The following is a 20,510-nucleotide window of genomic DNA, read 5'->3' as shown; positions in this document are numbered from 1 at the left end:
CCTTATCACAGTCAAGGCCAATAAAACTCTTCCCTGTTTTGTCAGATTTTCTTTCCCTTCTTCTGCTTTTCCACGTGAGATTTTGACTACTTTATGTTTATTTTTGGAAGTGGAGCACGCTGGAGGAAAAATAGATGCTTTGTAGTCCTGTTTCATAAATGACACCCGACCTGTCACTTTTCCGTTTATAGAAAAACATGTTTGTTCCTGTTCTGGTTGAGTTGAAGGAAATCCTGACAGGATTGGATGAGGAACTCATGAAGCCAGGCCCTAATCCTGCAGGATTCATGCTTTATGTGTGTCTCTCATGTTTAGTGATCCTTCTGGTCCTGGCTTCAAACACGGCCTCTTGTTTCACCTTCAACCTCCACAAGAAAACATTCTTCATACATGAACAACAGTCTTATCGGTCCATTTCATCTGATTATTCAGAAACTCCTAGAATTAGTCACAATTCCTCTCTAAGCATAAATGTTTTGAACATAAAGAGCCAAATGATGCACATTAAGATCAATAACTTCATTCATGTCCTGAAAATGTCCCCCAGCTTGTGTAATCTGCCAAAAACCTTCCACAGCCACTTTTTATTGCCAGTATACGCTGAAAGTTGTTTGAGAAAGGGTCCAATAGCCTGAAAATGAAGGATGATGTAAAGATTTAGGATTTGTGACAGTAAAATAAGAAAAATTGAAAAGTAGCGGCCTAATCCTCTGAAGCAGCTGACTGAACGTCATCGGCTACCTTTTTATTGCACTGCTGTGTCCTGAATCCTTATGTAAGTGAATTGGTTGGAGGCTAATGGTGTGTGTGTGCGTGCATGTGTCTGTCTAAAGCCTAAATGTTTATTTTCAGCCTTTAGCTGAGCCGAGTTGACGTCCACATCTGTCGCTGGCATCTGCAAAGCTCTTGTCATCGTGGTCAAAGATCGGGGAGGGAGCTTGACTCTTGGAAGTCTTGATTATATGTAAAGAGAAGCTGAAGATTAGTCTCTGATCAGACCCGCTTATTTATTTAGCCATTAATTGCTTCTAAATAAAGCTTTAATATCACTATTGTCTTATTTCAGCCTGGGAAAATGACCTGAGCTAAATATTAATATATATATATATATATATATATATATATATATATATATATATATACATACATAATAAAACTGAGGATGTTTTAGTCTCTATATGTTTTTTTTTTTAATGTTATGTAACTTTAAAAGCATCATAATTGTGGATAAGAATGATTTTTTGTTTAAAAAAAAAACTTCCCCAGCTAAATTCAGTGAGCTGACCCAGTAATGTCTGATGCTCCAGTATCTACTAATATGATGCAAGATGAAGACCCTCTTAGCAGAGTAAACAAGACTAAAGCCCCTCAAAGTATTAAGCAGATAAGACCTGCTTTTTTTTTTTCTTTTTCTTTTTTTTCTCTTTTGACTGAGCAAGTTGGTCTTGCTCCAGTCTGGTAGTTGTAAAACTACGTTCTGGCTTTTAAACATTTAGTAGGATTTTAAATTATTTATTTGTTCATTTATTTATGATATGAAATATAATATCATGAAATAAAATATAATGAAATATATGCTATAATTTAACGTAATATAATATAAAAAAATTCTTTAAACTCTGACAAATCTGACAGGGTAAATCTGACAAATTATGAAATGTATTCTATTTAACTCTAACTTATATTCAACTTATTCTATTTTGGAGAATAGTTTTATTTTATATATATATATATATATATAAATTTTTTAATTTTTTTTTAAACGGTGGGACAAAACTAATTTGGTGCTTTTTAATTTGTCTCAATCTCATAACAATAGTTGCCTCGCATCACTTTTTTGGATGACTAAATAAAGAAGCATTTTATTTATTTGCAGCTCATCAAAATGGCTAAACTGCTGACTAAAATGTTGCACACCTGAATGTCAAACAGCACAAATAAAAACAGGAAATAAAATAGCCAGGAATTAGTTGGTTTTAAATGCAAAAAACGGCATTAACCCACTGAACATTAGGGGTGGGAATCTTTAGGCACGGCACGCTTTGGTTTACTATTCAGATCGGCTCAATGTGTAAAGAAAACTATTCATCATTTGTCACTGCGTGACTTCCAGACTACTGCTGCTTTCCAAGTGGAAACCTGTAACATGGTTCTAAATATGTTGGAAACTTGTTGATCTGTTTCAGGGCTAATCAATGCCGTCATGTGAGAGCTGCTATCCAGCAGGTTTTTAAGGTGTGTTGCAGCAGGAAACATGGAAAAGCTGCAGGACTGCAGTCCTCGTAGGTCTGAACTGAGTAGCCCGATCAGCTGCTTGAAGCAGGAAAACTTCTGTTTCCACCACATCAGGGCATCTAATTTATGTGCACTGCTTTCCTCCTTTTTCAAGGCCCAAATTTAGCATTTCTCAAGTTAAAAAAACTTGACGTCATCTGCATCCCAATGCAGGGAAAAAACAAGCAGTTTGACTGCAGTAGGCTTTGGTTGAAATGCAGCTGAAGTCCTTAGAAGCAAATAACGGACTTCAAGATGAGAGGAATTGTATATTTTCTGAATCGAGCTGCTCCTGACGGTTGTTTTGCATCCGCTGCATTGTTATCTGACGTTCCTGGAGATTTGCTGCAGGGGTCTGCTTAAGGTGGAACTGCTAGCAACTATTTAAATGAGAGAAAAGTGAATGTGGATTTTCTTTTTTACAGTGGCTTGTATTGGCCTTCATGTTTGCATTAATTTGGCAGTTTTCTCAACTGAACGTCCGTGTTTCAGCTTCTCCATCACTGCTTGGACAGAGGTGCACAACTGACTTTGTTGGGGAGATGAGAACTGGAAATCCATGATCCAGCTTTAAAATGTTGCGCGTTCTAGTAGCTTGAGTTGCTTTTGGTGGTGAAAATCTGCTTTGACTTTCTCCAAACGGAGTCTGTTTGCAGCAGATCAGACTGATTATTCTCCCTGAAAACAACCAGACTTGGAAGAACCTTTTTCTTAAACCATTTCTTTTTACATCGTTTGTTAAAAGAACAATGGTTCTGCATAATGGTTGGGACGTTGTAGATGTTTTTATGCCTTTAACGTGAAAGACTTGTTCATGTTGTAAAAGTCTGATTCCTGTAAGATATTAAAATCCAGGTTATTTAATAGTCATTTTTAAGTAGTTAATTGTTCATACTGTTAACCATTTAAAAACATCTTTTTTTCTTTGTGTGAAGGAAAATATCTGTTTTCCCTCAACATAGTGCATCTTCCCACGTCACACAGACAAAACTTTTATCAGGCGCTGCACTCCCGCCAGCATCCATAGCCTTGAAAAGTGGTCGGAGAACCAGGTGATAAAGTCTGATTATCTCCGAGTAGCGAAGGATTTGTCTAAAATTGTGGGTTGGAAACCCAAAACAGTGAACAGAGCGGTTGTTGACTTGGGATGGATTTATTTAACCTGACTGTCCAGATGAGAGAGCGAACCTTGATGCTTTTAGGAGTCAAAGTGAGTCTGAGTGGTTGTGCTAAACGAAATGTACCGATGAAAAATGGTCTTCAGGAGGTTTTCTGTCTCAGCTGAAAGGAAAAGGCCATTTGCAGTAAAAAAAAACCAAACAAACAACGCAACCTCGTCTTCCTCAGCTGAACTTCCAAGCGCTGTGATCCGATCAGCTGTGACTCATCACCAAATGCCAACCTGCTGGGAGTGAAGTTCATTAAAAAAACACAAAATTCCAGGAAATGACTTCATGTTTAGTCCGCAGGAATCTCTGGTGCTTCAGGCCATTTTACTCGACAGGAACTCATTTTTCCAAATAGATGTTTGACTGTCGCATCTACTGTTGTTTTCCTCCCGTCTGAAGCTCCGTGGCCTAAAGGTGCTCGTATCAATCACAAGGCGGGTTGCGTAACCAGGACAGCTGTGCTTCATGGCTGGATCAGGAGCAGGTGTGCTTCCTTGACCTGATATCCGTATGATGTGATGAATTCGCCCTCCCCCTGACTAGTTCTGCACGTTCTCCGTATGTTTCCTCCCAACCAAACCCCTTCCAGCGTTCAGGCAGGCTGGTGCTCATGTGATGGTGTTGAAGCCTTTTGAAGAGATAAAGTTTGGCGATCGATCGGTGACAAAACAAACGGGTTTATTTATTTTGTTTTTAGTGTCAGCTTCTCACGAGGCCGTGATGAAAGATGAAGTTTGTCTCAGAGCAGCGGTGGAGAGGTTTCCACTGCTGCTCTGAGCTTTTCATTATAATGATGGGCAGAAAGTGTAATGACCGTGAGACCTCAATCCCACTCCAGCGCAGCTCCTCGCCTCCTCCTCTTCCTCTTCCTCCCCCCCTGCTTGCAGCAGTTCTCTTCCTGGTTCAGTTTATCAGCAAGGTTTCCAAACCTCCCTCACCAGAGATCCCAGTTAACCCTTTAGTTCTCTGCAGACTGGAAGATGACTGGTTTAATTTCTTCTGTCAAGCCTGGAAATTAGATTTTTTCCCCCCCTTCGATTTAATGCTTTTATCTGGTATATAGATGTGACTGCTGGGTTATGGGAAAAAATCTTACTCTTTACTATTTTTGTTTTAACATTTGCAACATTTGGAAAATAGTCTTATTTTCCCTATTAATCAATTAATTGCTCTGTTTTATTTATAACCAGTTCATAGGCCTGAATAGAAATATGTATTAAAACACTTGATATTTTTTTTATTTGATAAGATAAAAAATAAAAAGTTATAACAAACTGTAAAATTAAAATATATACAAACTGTGAAACATCTCATGATCGTCATGGCAACCGCATTTTTACATTTGTCAGACCACCACTGACATTATATAAAGTATATATACTGGGGCGGAAATGAAATTGAAGAATCGAGTATCTGGATTTTTTTGCTTCACAATTTTAAAATTGATTCCCCCCCCCCCCCCCAAATAAATAAAAATAATCCATTATAAAACTGATGTTTTTTTGTTTTTGTTTTTTTTTTTAAACTTCTTGGGCATTATAGCAGCAGAATGATGGTCTGGCTACTGTGTTGTTTTTTCTGTAGTTGAAATGAAGAAAAGTGACAAGCAAAAATAGTTTTGTAAATTTTTTTTTTTGTTTGTTAATCTACAAAAATCAGCAATATCGAATAATTGTGATAATTGCAATTTAAATCGAATTGGCACCCAAAAAATTGGAATAGAACTGAATCGGGACGAAAGCATGTCGTCACAGCCCTGACATTAAGGCATTCATTCTCAGGACTTATTTATGAAAAGAATTTACTTTATACAACGTATTTATACTCTGTGAACCTGATGCAGGCCAATCAAAAGCCTCGATCATCGTCCCGATGTCATTTTTAAGATAAGATCAGGACACCCCCAATAATAGCTTGCTTTTAACTTTAACAGTTTAAAATCACGTTGCTGTGCTGCAGCTCGGGAACCGGAGCGTAAACTAGTGTTAACCTGCCGCAGCGTTGGACTGGTCCTGTTGGGTCCCTGTGTAACAACCTGAGCTCTAGATGTTTATTTCCTCATGTTGGACGTTTGCGTGGCAGAAATCCTCCGAATCCATTAGTCTCATGGATTTTTACTCAAACTGGACTTTCCTGATAATATTTCATCAGCTCACTGATATGTGAAACAACACATGCAGTTCTGAGTTTCTTTGAACCTTTAATTGATCGGAAACATGTGCACGGCAGCGTGCACAGATCTGATTGACGGTTCAGAGGGGTCATCATGAAACATGACGAGCAGCCGCTTTCTCCAGACATGTGGATCTGTGTGTTTCAGCGGCCTGGCGTGCAGAGCTTTGCTGAGCAGAAAGCAACACCCGCTGTTTGCCTCTCAGGCGGACACCAGCAGTGCAGGTTCAGACCACAAGGCTGAGACAGCTTGGACTCTGCTCGCTGTTCTGCCATAATTTAGTTGTTTTTTTCCTTTTTTATGTCATTTTTTTAACTATTTTTTTTTTCTTAAAACATACCTTCTTCATAAACTACTTTAGGTAAACAAAAAACTTTTTTTTTTTTTCTCCTCTTCAGCATTGCTGGTGATCCAGTAGTACACTCTTATCACCATCCGCTGGTGATGAAGAGATTAATTAGAGCCCTAAAGCACAAACAAGCATTGATGATCTCAGCTAAATGTTCACAAAAAATGATCAAATTTTAAAGTACTTCTCATACAATAAAATGTAGCACAAAGTCAAACTTTTGTCCACAATGGGAAAATATTGACACTATAAATCTTGCGAACAAATAAACTTGATTTGTAGTTTTTGTTTGTCCCAAACAAAATAAACCATTTGAACCACATCTGGCTGCAGCTGGAACATCTTGCTGGTTAATTTGGGAAAGAAAGAAAAAAAAGTTTTAGTAATTATTATTTAAAGGAAATAAAAATTTTAGCTCATTTTCAAGAAGTTAGTTTTCTTTTTTCACCTTTTTTTTCTCAGCCTGATAATTTGAAAATAGTGGGCACACTGTATGTGTTCAATTGGAGGTGTTTCTGGGTTTCTGTGTGTGTGTTTCTAGCTGTTCTGTGCTACAATTTGTTCGTCAGAAGCACCGACTACCAATGCCTCATGAAAAATTGATGCCTTACATAGTTATTTTATGGAAGGGAAGCCAGCATGGTGTAGTCAACAGCTGATCAATATTGAAAATGTCTGTTATTCAGGACTCGTGGTGGTTAAAAGTGAAGCCTATGCAGAAGTGCAACAAACTGCAGTTCCCCCTTCATCCACTAGGGGCTGCAAAACAGAGGAAATCCCCATAGACTCCCATGTTAAAAAGACCAACTTTACAGCAGAAATAAACATGTTTACAGCAGAAATAAACATGTTTACAGCCTGGTTCAAAAATCATTTTAGGTTTAACAGGTCAGGTTTACCTTCATGACAACTGTTGGGGGAGTGAATTTTTTTTTATAACTCGCCCGTTTAAAAGTAATTTAATCTTGACATTTGGCGTATTTAGAGGCGTGTCCTTTTGATTGACAGCTACCCGATCTCCCGCTTAAGTAAGAAGAACGTAGAACAACCGCGGTTTTTAGCCGGTTAACAATGTGACGTAGCTTTAGCCCGTATACCTCCGCTAGCTGGTTATCTCCGGGTTAGCTCGGTGTCAATCATCCACCATGATATTCACAGCCTCCCTCTCAGCTCCACCTCTTTGCCCATATTTGTATTTTCCGGGCGAGACAACATGACGCTGCCAAGATGGCGATGGTAGGAACCGCCCACCAAGCTTCAATTCAGCTCTTCAGAAACCTACGGGTGACGTCACGGAGGCTCCGCCCATCTTTTTATATACAGTCTATGGCTCAAATATATGCAGAGGTGGCAACTCGTGGTCCAGAAAGTAAAAGTCCAGTCCGACAGCTGTTCCCACCAGTCACCAAACCAGCTGAATTTAATGAGCAGAGTTTATTTGCCAGGTCAATGAGCCTGTTAGTGAAAACGCCTGTTCTAAATGTACAGGTAGATCCAAAAACATGGCAGGACTTTTACTTTCTGGACCAGGAGTTGCCACCTCTGCATTTATGAAAGGATTAAACAATGAGGACCTTTGCATTACAGTTTTAGTGCACGGCGCAGGATCTAGAATACCGCAACACACAGCGAAGTGCAACATTGTTAACAAGTCTATGGGGATTTGCTCTGTTTTGGAGCCCCTAGTGGATGAAGGGAGAACTGCAGTTTTATGCACTTCCACATAGGCTTCATTTTTTACCGCCAGAGGTTGCCGCTTGATGTGTGCTGAAGACATTTTACCTGGTGTAAATCCTCTGGTGATGAAGTAAACCACTGGACTCCTAACAAGTGGTGCAGATGACTGGTTTGACGCTCCTGTTACGACGTTAGCGCCTCCATTTCCTCATGTTGTTTCTCATCCTCTTTCCTGTGGCGCCACAGCAATCGCTGCCAATAGTCGTCTACTTTTAGGACTGATATGCATCTCAACATTTTTGAAATGCCGACTGCATACCTTTATGTTTGGTCGCCAAAAATCCTGTCCTCGGTGTTCTGCGCTTCCACTGGAACTCAAAGTCTGGTGTCCTTAGGGAAAGAGTGGAGGCTCATTTTGCTGTTATACCATCTGGAAGGGTTAAAAAGTGGCAATTAAAAAGGTAAATGAGGAAAAACTGCTTTAAAAAGCTGTGAGTAGACAACCCCGGAAAAACATGACTTTGTATGCATTTATACCTCACAGGACGGGACTTCACAGGAATTTTAGCTCATGCACCAAGCATCTGCAAATCAAACTTTGGTGAAATTTTAGACATGTGGCTTACGTTTAGACTCTAAATTGAAGGAAGATTGACACATATAAAAATGTATTTTCTCAGTTTTCTTTTCATCATGTGAACATTTTAAAGTAAAACATACTGAATGTGTTTCAGTCTACTTTGGTTCAAAGAAAATATTTTATTTAAATTGGTTTTTTAATTATAAGAATAGATGTGATTGTGTTCATTGTGATCATTTAATCACAAATTGAACTAAAATCATAATGTTGCAGAATTTTTAATTTAAGAAAACATTAATTCTGTATTTATTGATCAGATATTGCTATTAAACTTATTTATGGCCTTAAAACTTAACTGCTGTAAACATTTTGGATGAACACATTTAAAGAGCACTGTACATATCTGCTTATATTAATATAAATATAGATTTCAGAGCTTTACATCACGACCACAGACCTGGGATTTCTGACATTTATACCTGATAAAGCATTGATTCTTAGCATTAGATTATGATTGCGCAAACGTGGAATTTGACTTTTTTTTTGTACTGTTGTACAGTACTTTTGTACTGTTGTTGCATAAGATAATGTACAGTATGTACAGGTAGAGTTAGAAAGCAAAATTGAATATAATGATTAGCTTTGTGCGGATGGGTTGATCACTGTCCAAGTGAAGCGTTAACAGAAGCATTTACCAGGGGTGGGAAAATTGATTCGAAAATTAATTCGAAAATCAAGGTTTTTTTGTTTTTTTTTAATAAAACTAATCCACTAATTTTTTGTCTTTTTATTGTTTAATGGATGTTTTTACTTGTCTTCTTGGGAATTATAGCAGCAGAATGATGGTCTGGCTTAGGGGTGGGAAAATTGAATAGAAAGATTTTTAAAAAATCATGATTTTTTGCTTCAATTTTAAAATCAATTTCTTTTTTCGTTAAAAAATCTTTTTTTTTTTTTTTTTCCCCCAAATTAATATAATTCATTGTAAAATTTTTGTAATTTTTTTAATTGACCTTTTTATGTGTCCTCTTGGGCATTATAGCAGCAGAATGATATTTTTTCCAAACTGAAATCAAGAAAAATGACGAGCAAAAGAAGTTATACTTGTTTTTTTCTTTTATCTACAAAAATCAGTAATGGCAAAGAGTTGTGAGAATCACAATTAAGATTGAATTGGCACCCAAAAAAATCGGAATTGAATCGGGACAAAAGCATATCGTCACAGCCCTGGTATTTACCAAATCCATATGTATCAAGTTTTTCTATAGTGGGTGTCAAACGCTGCTGATGTCATGGTGCATCAGGGTGATGGTCTGGAAAAAGCTGTTCTTAAATCTGGATGTTTTGGCTTTTTGTAACGTTTACCGGGGAGCTGAAGTTGGAGATGTGGTTCCTTTAGCTGTGAGCCGTCTGTTGGGCTTTTCTTTGCACATGTCCTCGATCCGGACAGCAGTTGTCCTCGCTGATTCTCCGATCTCCTCTTTCTCTGAGGAGTCTCTAACCCAGACAGTGATGTTTGTGGTTAAAACAGCTTAATTTTAGATCAGCAGGTCGTGACACGGCTGATGGCCGGAGCGACATCCTCTACTGGACCCTTTGAACGGATCATGTTGGGTTGTTGGAAATTAGAAACTGAGCCAGCATCTTGAAGAGGAATAGGAATAGATTTGGTTAATTTATGACTGTACAAAAGTAAATACTACTTTTGAGGTAAATTACCTTGTGCATATTGCTGCTAAATTGAGTTTTCTTTGTTTTAAAGCAACAAATTCACCTCGCATAACAAATCCAGCTGTTTTTTCACAAAATATTCAACAAAGAAACAAAGGTCCTGCTTTGATCATCATGGAGGAGATTATACGCTGGTTTTAATTGGTTGATTTACATCTTGTATTGCAAAACATGCACCGTATGGATATTTGATGTGAGCAGAATATTGCTGTGGCCTAAAATGTCTGTGCTGACACCTGATTTGTTGTGTTGCAGCTATTCAGAGAGGTCAGAATAATGAAGATCTTGAATCATCCCAACATAGGTAAGTGGACGCCTGCAATAGAAATAAACTGTCTTCTAGATCTTTGCTGTTGTCAATTCAAAGGGTTGATGTCTCATTGACCACTCGAAGAACTTTGCACTGAAAGTGACATCATTCACCCTCATGCACTCATCTGCTGCTTCGTGCATCTTTTATCACGTCCGTTCACACATAAGCAAACACATTCAGTGTGAGGAGATTAGTATCTGTGTGAAGGACTTGTGTAGCCAGGATGGACCAGAGATTGCCCAAGCAGTAGATCATAATCCCTGTCTATCTTAAACCTTATCATCTCAGCGAGGCAAGCTGCCAGAAACCGTAGCAAACATCTACTGTCATGGCTTTCTCCAAGAGGAAACGCTAACAAACACTAAACCACTGCAGCAGCAAGGAGTCAGCTTCACAAACACCAACGTAGATCTCTGTAGCAGAAAATAAAATAAAAAGATCCCTGAGATGGAAAATGAATAATTGATTGTACTCTGTTTTCCCCAAAGAAACTCTAAACAGTCTAAAATAGTGATGAAAAGAGAGAAAATATCAGTTGTTTTAACTAAAATGATGTCCAGCAAACTGTGATAAAAATAGTGATATTTCTTCATATTATGCATGAAGTTCATCTTTTATTGCAGGTATACTTTCTACTTTTTTGAATAACTTTTTAATGATTATTGAAATATTTTGAAAAGATTAAATATAAATATTTGTAACTTTACTCGAATAATAAATGTAATGTTTTATTTTTATATTTTATTTAAATATTAACTCTGTGTATCCATATACATACACACACACACACACACACACACACACACACACACACACACACACACACACACACACACACATATATATATATATATATATATATATATATATATATATATATATATAAAAATGAAAAGTGTTTTTCAAACATAAAAATGTAGTTAATTTAAAATATAAAAATAACACTTTATATAAATGCAATATTTTAATAATTCCATTTTTATTTTAAGTAGTTTAAGTATTTAAATATTACATATAACATTTGACTTAAATATTAAAATAGTTTTGTTTTTTTAAAGGTTTTGTAAATCCTTAAAAAGATATTGTTTAATAAACCAAATGCTGTTTGTAGGGGTTACACTTATTTTCTTTCTCCCCCTCTTTGCTCTGTGATGCAATATGCATGCATGTTCCATAAAACGCACATCAGAGCAGCTTGCTGCATGAGGTTTTGGGGTCTGGGATTCCCCAATGATGAATATTTTATTTCCTTTCCCCTCACTCGATGATTCTCCCTCTGCAGGAATGTGATTAGAATAACCAGGCTGATAGTAGGCACTCACCAGTCTATATTCTCTATTTATCTCTTTCTCCTCCCTCTCTTTGTCTTCCATCCCACCTTTTCTATATTTAGCCGAACAGCTCTCAGTTGCTCATCAGTCTTTTATATTACCGAGCTGCTTCAGTCAGAGGAAAAAAAAAGAGAAAACCATCCTTTGGACTGTACTGCTTACATGGTCACGACACACACAGATCCACGTGACTTCACTTTTTTCTGGTTAAAACTCCTTATTTGGAGTCAGATTTTGCTTTTCATGTCCATGAATTATTCCCAGCCAGAAATACCCCCATTTTTCAACATAATTAAATGATTGATTTTGTTTTTCTCTGTCTCCTTTCCTTCCTGCAGTAAAACTCTTTGAGGTAATTGAGACTGAGAGGACGCTCTACCTGGTGATGGAGTACGCTAGCGGAGGTGAGGTTACGCAGTAAAAATGTTTAGTTTGTGACTCCAACTAAAGCCAGGACCATCCGTCTCCATTTTGAAACTGGGCGAGCACCAAACCCACAGCTTGCCTTTGTTCTCTCCTGTTAAGAAACACTAGAAATGAAACGGAAAAACAAAATAACATGACGGAAGATTCTGCACAGAAGACCAAATCTGGTCTGCAGAAAACCTCCAAGGTCCCAAGTATAATTTATGAACATCAAATGTGATAAATGTGCTTGTTAATAATTGATACTTGTTGGGAGCGTGGTGTCGTCTGCAGGCTCTGCTTGCACCTGAAAGGAAACGTGGACGAATATCGTTCCATCTGAGAGTTTTATTACATAAATCCTGCATTAATCTGTCACATCCCCTCTGATCATACAGACGGATTATACCTGGACTGATTTACGTCGTTTTTTAAAATCCAAGTAAACATTTAGTTACATTCTGATTTAAACATCATCGTCTTAGTTTGACTGTTTATTTACAAACAGATTTAGACTAATATAAGTTTGATTTCTGGATCCTGTGAGGACAAATATGTTCGTTTCCGTGATTCAAGAGGCATCAGACGTTGCAGTCCACACGGATTGGCCAAAAACAGGTCTAGTGTTCGGTGTCTTGTTTCCCTACTAGTAAACTGGTTTACATGACCAGGAATATAAGATAAACTGGTTTAATCGGACACTTATAATAGCCTGATATATGCGCTTTTGAAATATTAATTTCTGAAGGACTTACTGTGATTAAGGGTCGCAGGAAGCTGGAGTCTATCCCGGCAATCATGGTGTGAGAGGCAGGTACACCCCGGACAGGTCGCCAGTCCATCACAGACACGACAAACCATTCACACTCATTCCTAGGGACGATTTATAGAAACCAGTTAACCTAACATGCGTGTGTTTGGACGGTGGGAGGAAGCCAGAGGACCTGTGAGGTGTGTTCATGCCAGCTGTGTCTGGAGTTTCTGTGGAAGTCAGTAACACAGTTTATTCAGTAGCTATAAGCTTCTGTACATATCAGAACAAACTCAATGCCTGCCTGGATTCATTATTTACGTTTTTACCCCTTTTACCCAATGAAAAAATGTCAGTATGTATGACTTTCTGGCCTAACTTCATCAAGGAGAAAAAAATCATTCATTATCTAACTAAAGAGCTTCAATTTCTGTATTCAGGGACTTCACGGTCAGGACTCCTTCAGCAGTCATTTTTTCCTAATTTCATAATTGTTATTTATAAGCAGACGACTCAACAGCTACGTCTTGGCATCAGTTTCTTGGAAAGGTTGTACTCCTTCATGTCGCAGTGACGGATTCTCAGGACCAGCTTGTCAGGATCTCGTCACCACAGGGATGAAGGCGTCTGATCATGAGCCAGTTCCCTTACAGTTTAATGGCTTGAATCTAATATTTTTCTTTAGTTTTCTCAGAAATCATGCTCCTCTGCACAACAGATCTTACAGAAAACTTGTACGTTACATTCAGATGATAATGTTAAACGTACAAACTTTCTGGAAGACCAGTAATAGTCCGTAATGTAACAAAAGACCAAAGGAAAACCCCGATGAAAGGCAGTCCGCGCATTTAGGCTTTTGTTTGAACGTTTCTGCAGAACTTGATGTCAGAGGTTGCAGCTTGTGAAGTGCAGGGCATCAACAGGTGAAGCATGAAATGCTGCTGGATGATCTGTTGTACCCATATACTGAATGTAAAAAGATGGGCGGAGCCTCTATGACTTCACCTGTAGGTTTCTGAAGAGCTGAATTGAAGCTCGGTGGGCGGCTCCTACCATCGCCATCTTGGCAGGGGCATGTGGGTCATCTCGCCCGGAAAATACAAATATGGGCAAAGAGGTGGAGCTGAGAGGGCGGCTGTGAGCATCTTAGTGGATGATTAACATCGAGCGAACTCTGAGCTTGCTGTAGCTAAGAGCTAACCGAGCTAACCTGGAGATAACAGGAGCTAACCAGCTAACAGAGGTAAGTGAGCTAAAGCTAAGTCACGCTGTTAACTGGCTGAAAACTTTTGTTTTTCTACATTCTGACTTGAAGCGGGAGACCGGGTACCTGTCAATCAAAAGGACACGCCCCTTATATATGTCAAATTTCGTGATTAAATTGCTTTTAAACGGGCGAGTTAGAAAAAAATTCACTCACCCAACAGTTGTCATGAAGGTAAACCTGACCTATTAAACCGAAAATGGATTTTTGTACCAAGCTGTAAACGTGTATTTCTGCTGTAAACATGTTTATTTCTGCTGTAAACATGTTTATTTCTGCTGTGAAGTTGGTCTTTTTTTAACATGGGAGTCTATGGGGATTCGCTCTGTTTTGCAGCCCCTAGTGGATGAAGGGGGAACTGCAGTTTTATACCCTTCCACATAGGCTTCACTTTTAACCTCTGGAGACTCCGTCCATCTTTTATATACAGTCTATGGTAGTACCAGATTTTTAATCTGTTTTAAATCACTGCTTCATGCTGAATCGCCTCTTAAACTTCATGGTCTTGAGTTTGTTAGCTTAAAGCACTGCAAGGTGACCATACGGCAGGTGGAAAGTGTCACATGTTTCTGGTCAGACGAATAAAAACGAAAATGATGCGCTGATTTATTTTTCCATGTTGAAAACCTGCTTTGCTCTTCGTCTGCCTACAGGGCTGAAAGTACTGTTGCAGAGGAGAAACTACTAGTAAACTAAACATCTTATGATGTTCAAGAGTAAAACTTCATTGTGTTTGTGAAAATGACAATAAGAATTATTTTATGGGATGGGTTATCTCTGGGTATGCTGGCTTCCTCCCACCCAACAGGACGTGTCTTTAGGTTAAATGATCACATGTAAGTCGCTTCGGATAAAAGATGCACTATATCCACTACTCACCCTCCGCAGTATTTCTGTTTTTAAACAGATTTTAGCAAAACTGTTAATATATCAGATACGGACCCAGAAACACCATCTTTGAATTTCAAAAAGGAAATTCAGATTTTTGGACCTAAAGTAAAGAATCCTGCAAGTAAAAGAAATATCCAGTTTTTTTTTTGTTTTGTTTTTTTACACCAAATTGTCCAGTGCGTCATCTTTAAACACACTTGGCACATTTAGCTGCTGAAGTAGTAAAACTGTGATGGAAAGTGACCGAAGGAGCTTGATATAAAGGCCTGTATTGGATTAAAAGACATACAGAACGATTCTTCAGCTGGAATTCACCCTGTAACGTCAGAAAACAGCTTCATGCTGTGTCGTTGGGCTGCAAGGCAAAGTGTGTCAGCTTCACATCCCCACTGACAAAGAACAACAGAAGTCACGTTGTACTGGTTTCCATCAACGGTGAACATGCTGTGTTTAGTAAAATAAGTGACACGGGTCCAGACTTAGGAGCTCTGCTTGCTTGTGCTGTTGAGGTGGGAATGTTTGAGGAGAAAGTTTCCTGCAGTTTTGAGCTGCAGAAAGTGAGAACTTGATGAGAAAGCTAACCCTAAATGGTGAGTTAGAGGTGAGAAGGAAAAGGCCTGAGGCCAGGGTTCGATGCTTGTTGTGCTTTTAGGGATGAATCGGATCATTTTGAGCAGATCGGATGTTTTTTGGCACCAAGGCTTGAGGATACCACAGTCAAGGCTTTTAAACAGCTGTCAGTTTTGCTAAACATTAAAAAGACGAGTTTTTTTGCAGCATTAAATGGTCCGTCCGCAGACAGAAAAGGGGATTTTTAAGCTTTTACATGTAAAATGATTTGTTTGGTAGGAATGTAAATCTTCCACATGCTATCAGTGCAGAACTTGCATGTTGAATACAGAAGCGAAACGTACCCAGTTGTTTGACTCAGGAAGAAGCTTCAGCTTTTCTATTTAGTAAAATTTCAACACTTAAATATTGTCTTTAATTTTCCTCCATTGCAGAAGTTCTTTTTTTTTTTTTTTTTTTTATGCTAACATTTGTGTCATCACATTTTTTGGCTAACATTTGAGTTTTGTCCTCTGATCTCATGCCCGAGAACAATGTGGCCTTTAACTCGGACATGCAGAGCGTTCGCTGGCTCATCCTGTCTTTAGCCGCTGAGTCAGAGCACGCAGATGAGATGTTGCGTTTGTGGAGCTCTGAAGCACAGGAACACACTCTCTCAACCACCTCTGCAGGTCAGCGCTGAGCAAGTGGGAGGGTTCTGAGGTTTTTTTTATTGCGGCTTTTGTTGCTTGCATTGTTTACTTTCACTTTTCTCATCAGAATGAGCAAACTCTGCACACGAGCAGCTGCAGTCACGTTTTTAGGCCAGCAGCTCGTGAAAGCGTGGACCACAGCGCTCGACAGCAGCTCAGTGCCTTCAGGAAGCAACGCTGAGCTCGTCTCAATATGGTCAAGCAACGCCCTGAAACCATGCACATGGGTGGCGGTGCGCTCCAGCTGCATAGAAAACTTATTTATATCTATTTTTCTATATGCTTTGATTGACTCTTTGTCTTCTGCACATCCTGTCTGTCCTCCATTCCGCCCAGTCTCTGATCCTTTCGTGTCCTGTCTGTTTTGCAGGAGAGGTGTTCGACTACCTGGTTGCACACGGAAGAATGAAGGAAAAAGAGGCCAGAGCTAAATTTAGACAGGTACCAGCTTTCTCCCCCTGCAGTGTTCTGCTTTCACACCTCTGCTCCCAGATCTGCTTCAGACAGGACCACGTCCCTCTGTCCCACCTCAAAGGAGAGCAGACTGATGAGGAATGTCCAAACAGGCCTCCTCGCTCATCACTTACCGCCGTGACTCGCATGTAGGCCACTGACAGGCGTGCAAAGACAAAACCCTTCCCAGGTGTCGTTGGGACAGTTTTCCATCAGCAGCTAGAATAGGAACACACGTTTAGCAGCTTTTTTATGTGGAAGTTTAACATGGACTACATGTACAAATCAGATCAACGAGGACAGGTTACATCTGCAAGTCTGAAATTACAAATAAATATTATGAATAAATAAATCCACGTCTCGACACTGGCTGTCTGAGGATGGACTTTACACTTCTGTTACTGGTTTATTAAGCTCTGAATGGTTCAGGACCAACATACATCACAGATCTGTTGACCCGGTATGAACCTATCAGACCCCTCAGGCTATGTGGATCTGGTCTTTTTTTTAAAAAATTATTTCTAGTTATTTTTAGTCAGAAGCGGACATGGAGAAGCTGCACTCAGCTTCTATGCTTCACATGTCTGGAGCAACTGCCCAGAAAGCCTCAGATCAGGTTGCAGATTCTCCTCTTCAGTAGTTTTTATTTAAAAGTCTGGTTTCTTTTAAACTTGAATTTTTTAAAAACTCGATCCCGTTTTTAGTGGTTTTTATTTGATGTTCTTTTTCCTTGTTTTTAATTTAGAATGAAGCTTTTTATTTTCCGATGTTTTAATGTCTTTAAAGCACTTCGTTCTGTACCAATAAACTTGTACAAAGCGTAAGTTTGTGTTGCAGCTCCACAGCTGTGCTGCTACGTCAACAGTGAAATATAAAATCTGATTGTTAGCTTAGCATATTAACAGGATGACTGAAGTGTAGCTGATTTTATACCATAAACTTTCATGCTTTTATTTTGAAAGGTAGCTGACTTTGACACAGTTAGCTTTAACGTCTGGTGTTTTGTGTTGTTAAACATGGTCAGTCTCATTTACCAAACATGCAGAAGTATTTTCTACAATATAAATTTGATCACATTGTCTTCAGAATTTCTCCAAAAACTTTGATTTCTCCAATTTTGTTCAGGCTGCTGCAGCGATAATGTTGTAACATGGTCTGAGTTGGATAAATAGAATCACTACACAGACAAAAAGCTGTTTTCTCACCCCTCTGCTGTCTTTAGCTCCACCTTCTCGCTGTATTCTTTCCTGCTAGCACCAACTGCATCTCCTCCTCTACCCACATCCTTTATCACAGTGTGAGAACACAACCCAAGAGCCTGCAATGAACTCTGCTTATCTTTCCTTCTACAGATTGTATCTGCGGTGCAGTACTGCCACCAGAAGCACATTGTTCACAGAGACCTCAAGGTGAGTTTGGGAAACAGAGCTGGTTTTTCAGTCACTTCAGTAGCTTTTACAAAAAATACCTCAAAAGAAGCTTTTCAGTGTGAAGCAGCTGCTGTATGTGTCGAGCTGTGGAAGAGTAAAGAACGGTGTGAACTGCAGGGAAATGCAACCCATCCGTCAAATCTTTTCATAAATGTCTTTTTGTCTGTGGATGAGGCTTTATGGGAATTACGGCAAATGCGCTCAACAAATCGCATTTCTACGTCGTCAAAATTTTAGAAATCCCGCTTTTATTTTGTGAAATGCTTTTAGGAGTTCCGACCTGAAACTTGAATATCTGCTGATACCGATATCTGGCGATACCAGATGTGTTTATGTGAACATTATTGTGACTGTGGTTATTATTGCTGTTATAACTGTAATATTTCATTAGGTTAAATAAATGACCCGTCCTTCCTGAAGTTACCTCACCAATACAAATATAATAACATTACAGATCCAACAATTTCAGCAAGTTTTATTCAGATTTGTCACATTTTACCTAAATACAACTATAAATGTGTGGTTTTGAAACAAAGATCTCGCTTTTAGTGGAACATTTTAACATTTGAGACATTTATTTCTTTTAAAACATGTTCCATGTCATCAAACGCATCTGTGCTGGCTTGACTAGTGTGGTATCGGAACACTTATTAATACCAAGTACGAGTACACATGCTTGGTATTGAGCCGATACTGGTATCGGTGCATCCGTATTGGTTAGCATCCGTACTGGTTATAATAATATGATAAAAAATAATAATAATCATAATATGAAAAATAAAAATAAAAGATAATGACACGTGTGGAGTTTGCATGTTCTCCCTGTGTATGCGTGGGTTCTCTCCGGGTTCTCCAGCTTCCTCCCACCATCCAAAGACATGCATGTTAGGTTGATTGGTTACTCCTAAGTTACTCTGATTGGTGTTTTGTCTCTGTGTGGAAAGGATGTCCTGCGATGATTGCTGGGATAAACTCCAGCTTCCCTGCGAACCTTAATGGGACTAAGAGGTTAGGATAATGATTGAATGAAATCCTATGAGCATGTTGGTTCCTACCGTTCTTCTCTTTAACATATAAAGTAATCGTATATCAATGAAGAATTTTGGTTATGAAAAGAACTCGAGAGAAATAACTTTTTAAGGAAAACTGAAAGAATTAAACTTTTATTTGGAGCCATTAATTCAGGATTAGGTTAATGAGTTACTCTAAATTGCCCCTAGGAATGAGTGTGAGCGTGAGTGGTTGTTTGACTCTGTGTGGCCCTGCGATGGACTGGCGAGCTGTCCAGGGTGTACCCTGCCTGTCGCCCAAAGCCAGCTGGGATAGGCTCCAGCTTCCCCGCGACCCTGAATTGGATTAAGCGGTTCAGAAAATGAATGAATGAATAAAAGATAATGATACAAATAATAAAATAATGATCATAAAATAAAAATAATAATAATAAATAAAATTATTATTATTATTATTATTATTATTATTATTATTATTATTAATAATAATAATAATAATAATAATGATAATAATAATGATGATGATGATAACACATTTTTATGCCCAATTAAAAAAACTAAAAGTACTTGTTTGCTCAGCATGACAGCCCACCTGGCCTCCTAGCATATTTGTCATATAAAGATCATGTTTTGGCCCAGTTGTAACATCAGACTAAATCTAAGCTCCCAACACTGCTAAATTTACTGTTCGCCATTGCCTATAAAACCTTAAACTATGACTCGGATTGATACACATTTATGGGAAGAAAATGATCCAAAAAGCGAGAGGGAGGTGAAGTTGTGTTGTGATTGTTAAAATCAACAGATTTAACAGAAATAAAAACATGTTTGTAGTGCAGCCTTTGCAGATTTACGATTTTACTTTAATAAGCCAAACTGATGTCGTCTGCAGGTTCTTTAAGGAGAATTCCAGATTCAAAGCTTCGTCTTTCAGATCCTGATTAAGATATTTTATGTATAATCAATCACATTTATCATCAGAAGCCAGAGTCTAAGCTAAAAAAAAAAGAAAGTGTCTCCACCTCTGAAGCCGGCTCCGTCTGACTCACACATGGAAGAAAAGGTCATGGTAGCGCGCTGACGTCATTGTTGCATCTTCTGTCATAACTCCCATTTCCTTGGTAACTCCTCCGATGCACCACGCCTTTATTCCTAAAGGCACTGCTTTTTAAAGAAGCTCCTCTTTGCACCTCCTCCTGAGCCATGAATTAGATGTCAGCAAAGGGGAGTGGCTTCCTCCGAACTGCTCACGTGTCCCTCAGTACATGGCCTGCCATGACGCTTCTCCTTCCTGCGGTTCATGCAGCTTTTACAGCTCCCAGTATAAATATTGATGCGTCTTTTAAACTCAGCTTGGGTGAACGTCACCCGGCTAAGTGAAGCCTTCGTATCTACTCTGCTGGCGGCTGCACGTCTAAAGTGTTTCCTCTGTGCAGCTTCATCAATG

The 20,510-nt window shown here is 38.8% G+C and overlaps 1 protein-coding gene across 7 annotated transcripts in view; it reads left to right on the top strand.

Moving 5' to 3' along the window:
* Positions 1-20,510, top strand: part of mark3a (MAP/microtubule affinity-regulating kinase 3a) — a 61,342-nt gene that overhangs the window by 9,119 nt on the left and 31,713 nt on the right. For all 7 annotated transcript variants that reach the window (XM_079262026.1, XM_079262024.1, XM_079262022.1 and 4 more), the window contains exons 4-7: positions 10,209-10,257; positions 11,936-12,001; positions 16,541-16,611; positions 17,976-18,032. In XM_079262026.1, coding sequence (XP_079118152.1) covers positions 10,209-10,257; positions 11,936-12,001; positions 16,541-16,611; positions 17,976-18,032 — 243 coding nt within the window. The remainder of the gene's footprint in view (positions 1-10,208; positions 10,258-11,935; positions 12,002-16,540; positions 16,612-17,975; positions 18,033-20,510) is intronic.

The sequence above is a fragment of the Telmatherina bonti genome (genome assembly GCF_933228915.1).
Source record: "Telmatherina bonti genome assembly, chromosome: 22".
Taxonomy (NCBI): domain Eukaryota; kingdom Metazoa; phylum Chordata; class Actinopteri; order Atheriniformes; family Telmatherinidae; genus Telmatherina; species Telmatherina bonti.
This window is presented reverse-complemented; position numbering and strand designations above follow the sequence as displayed.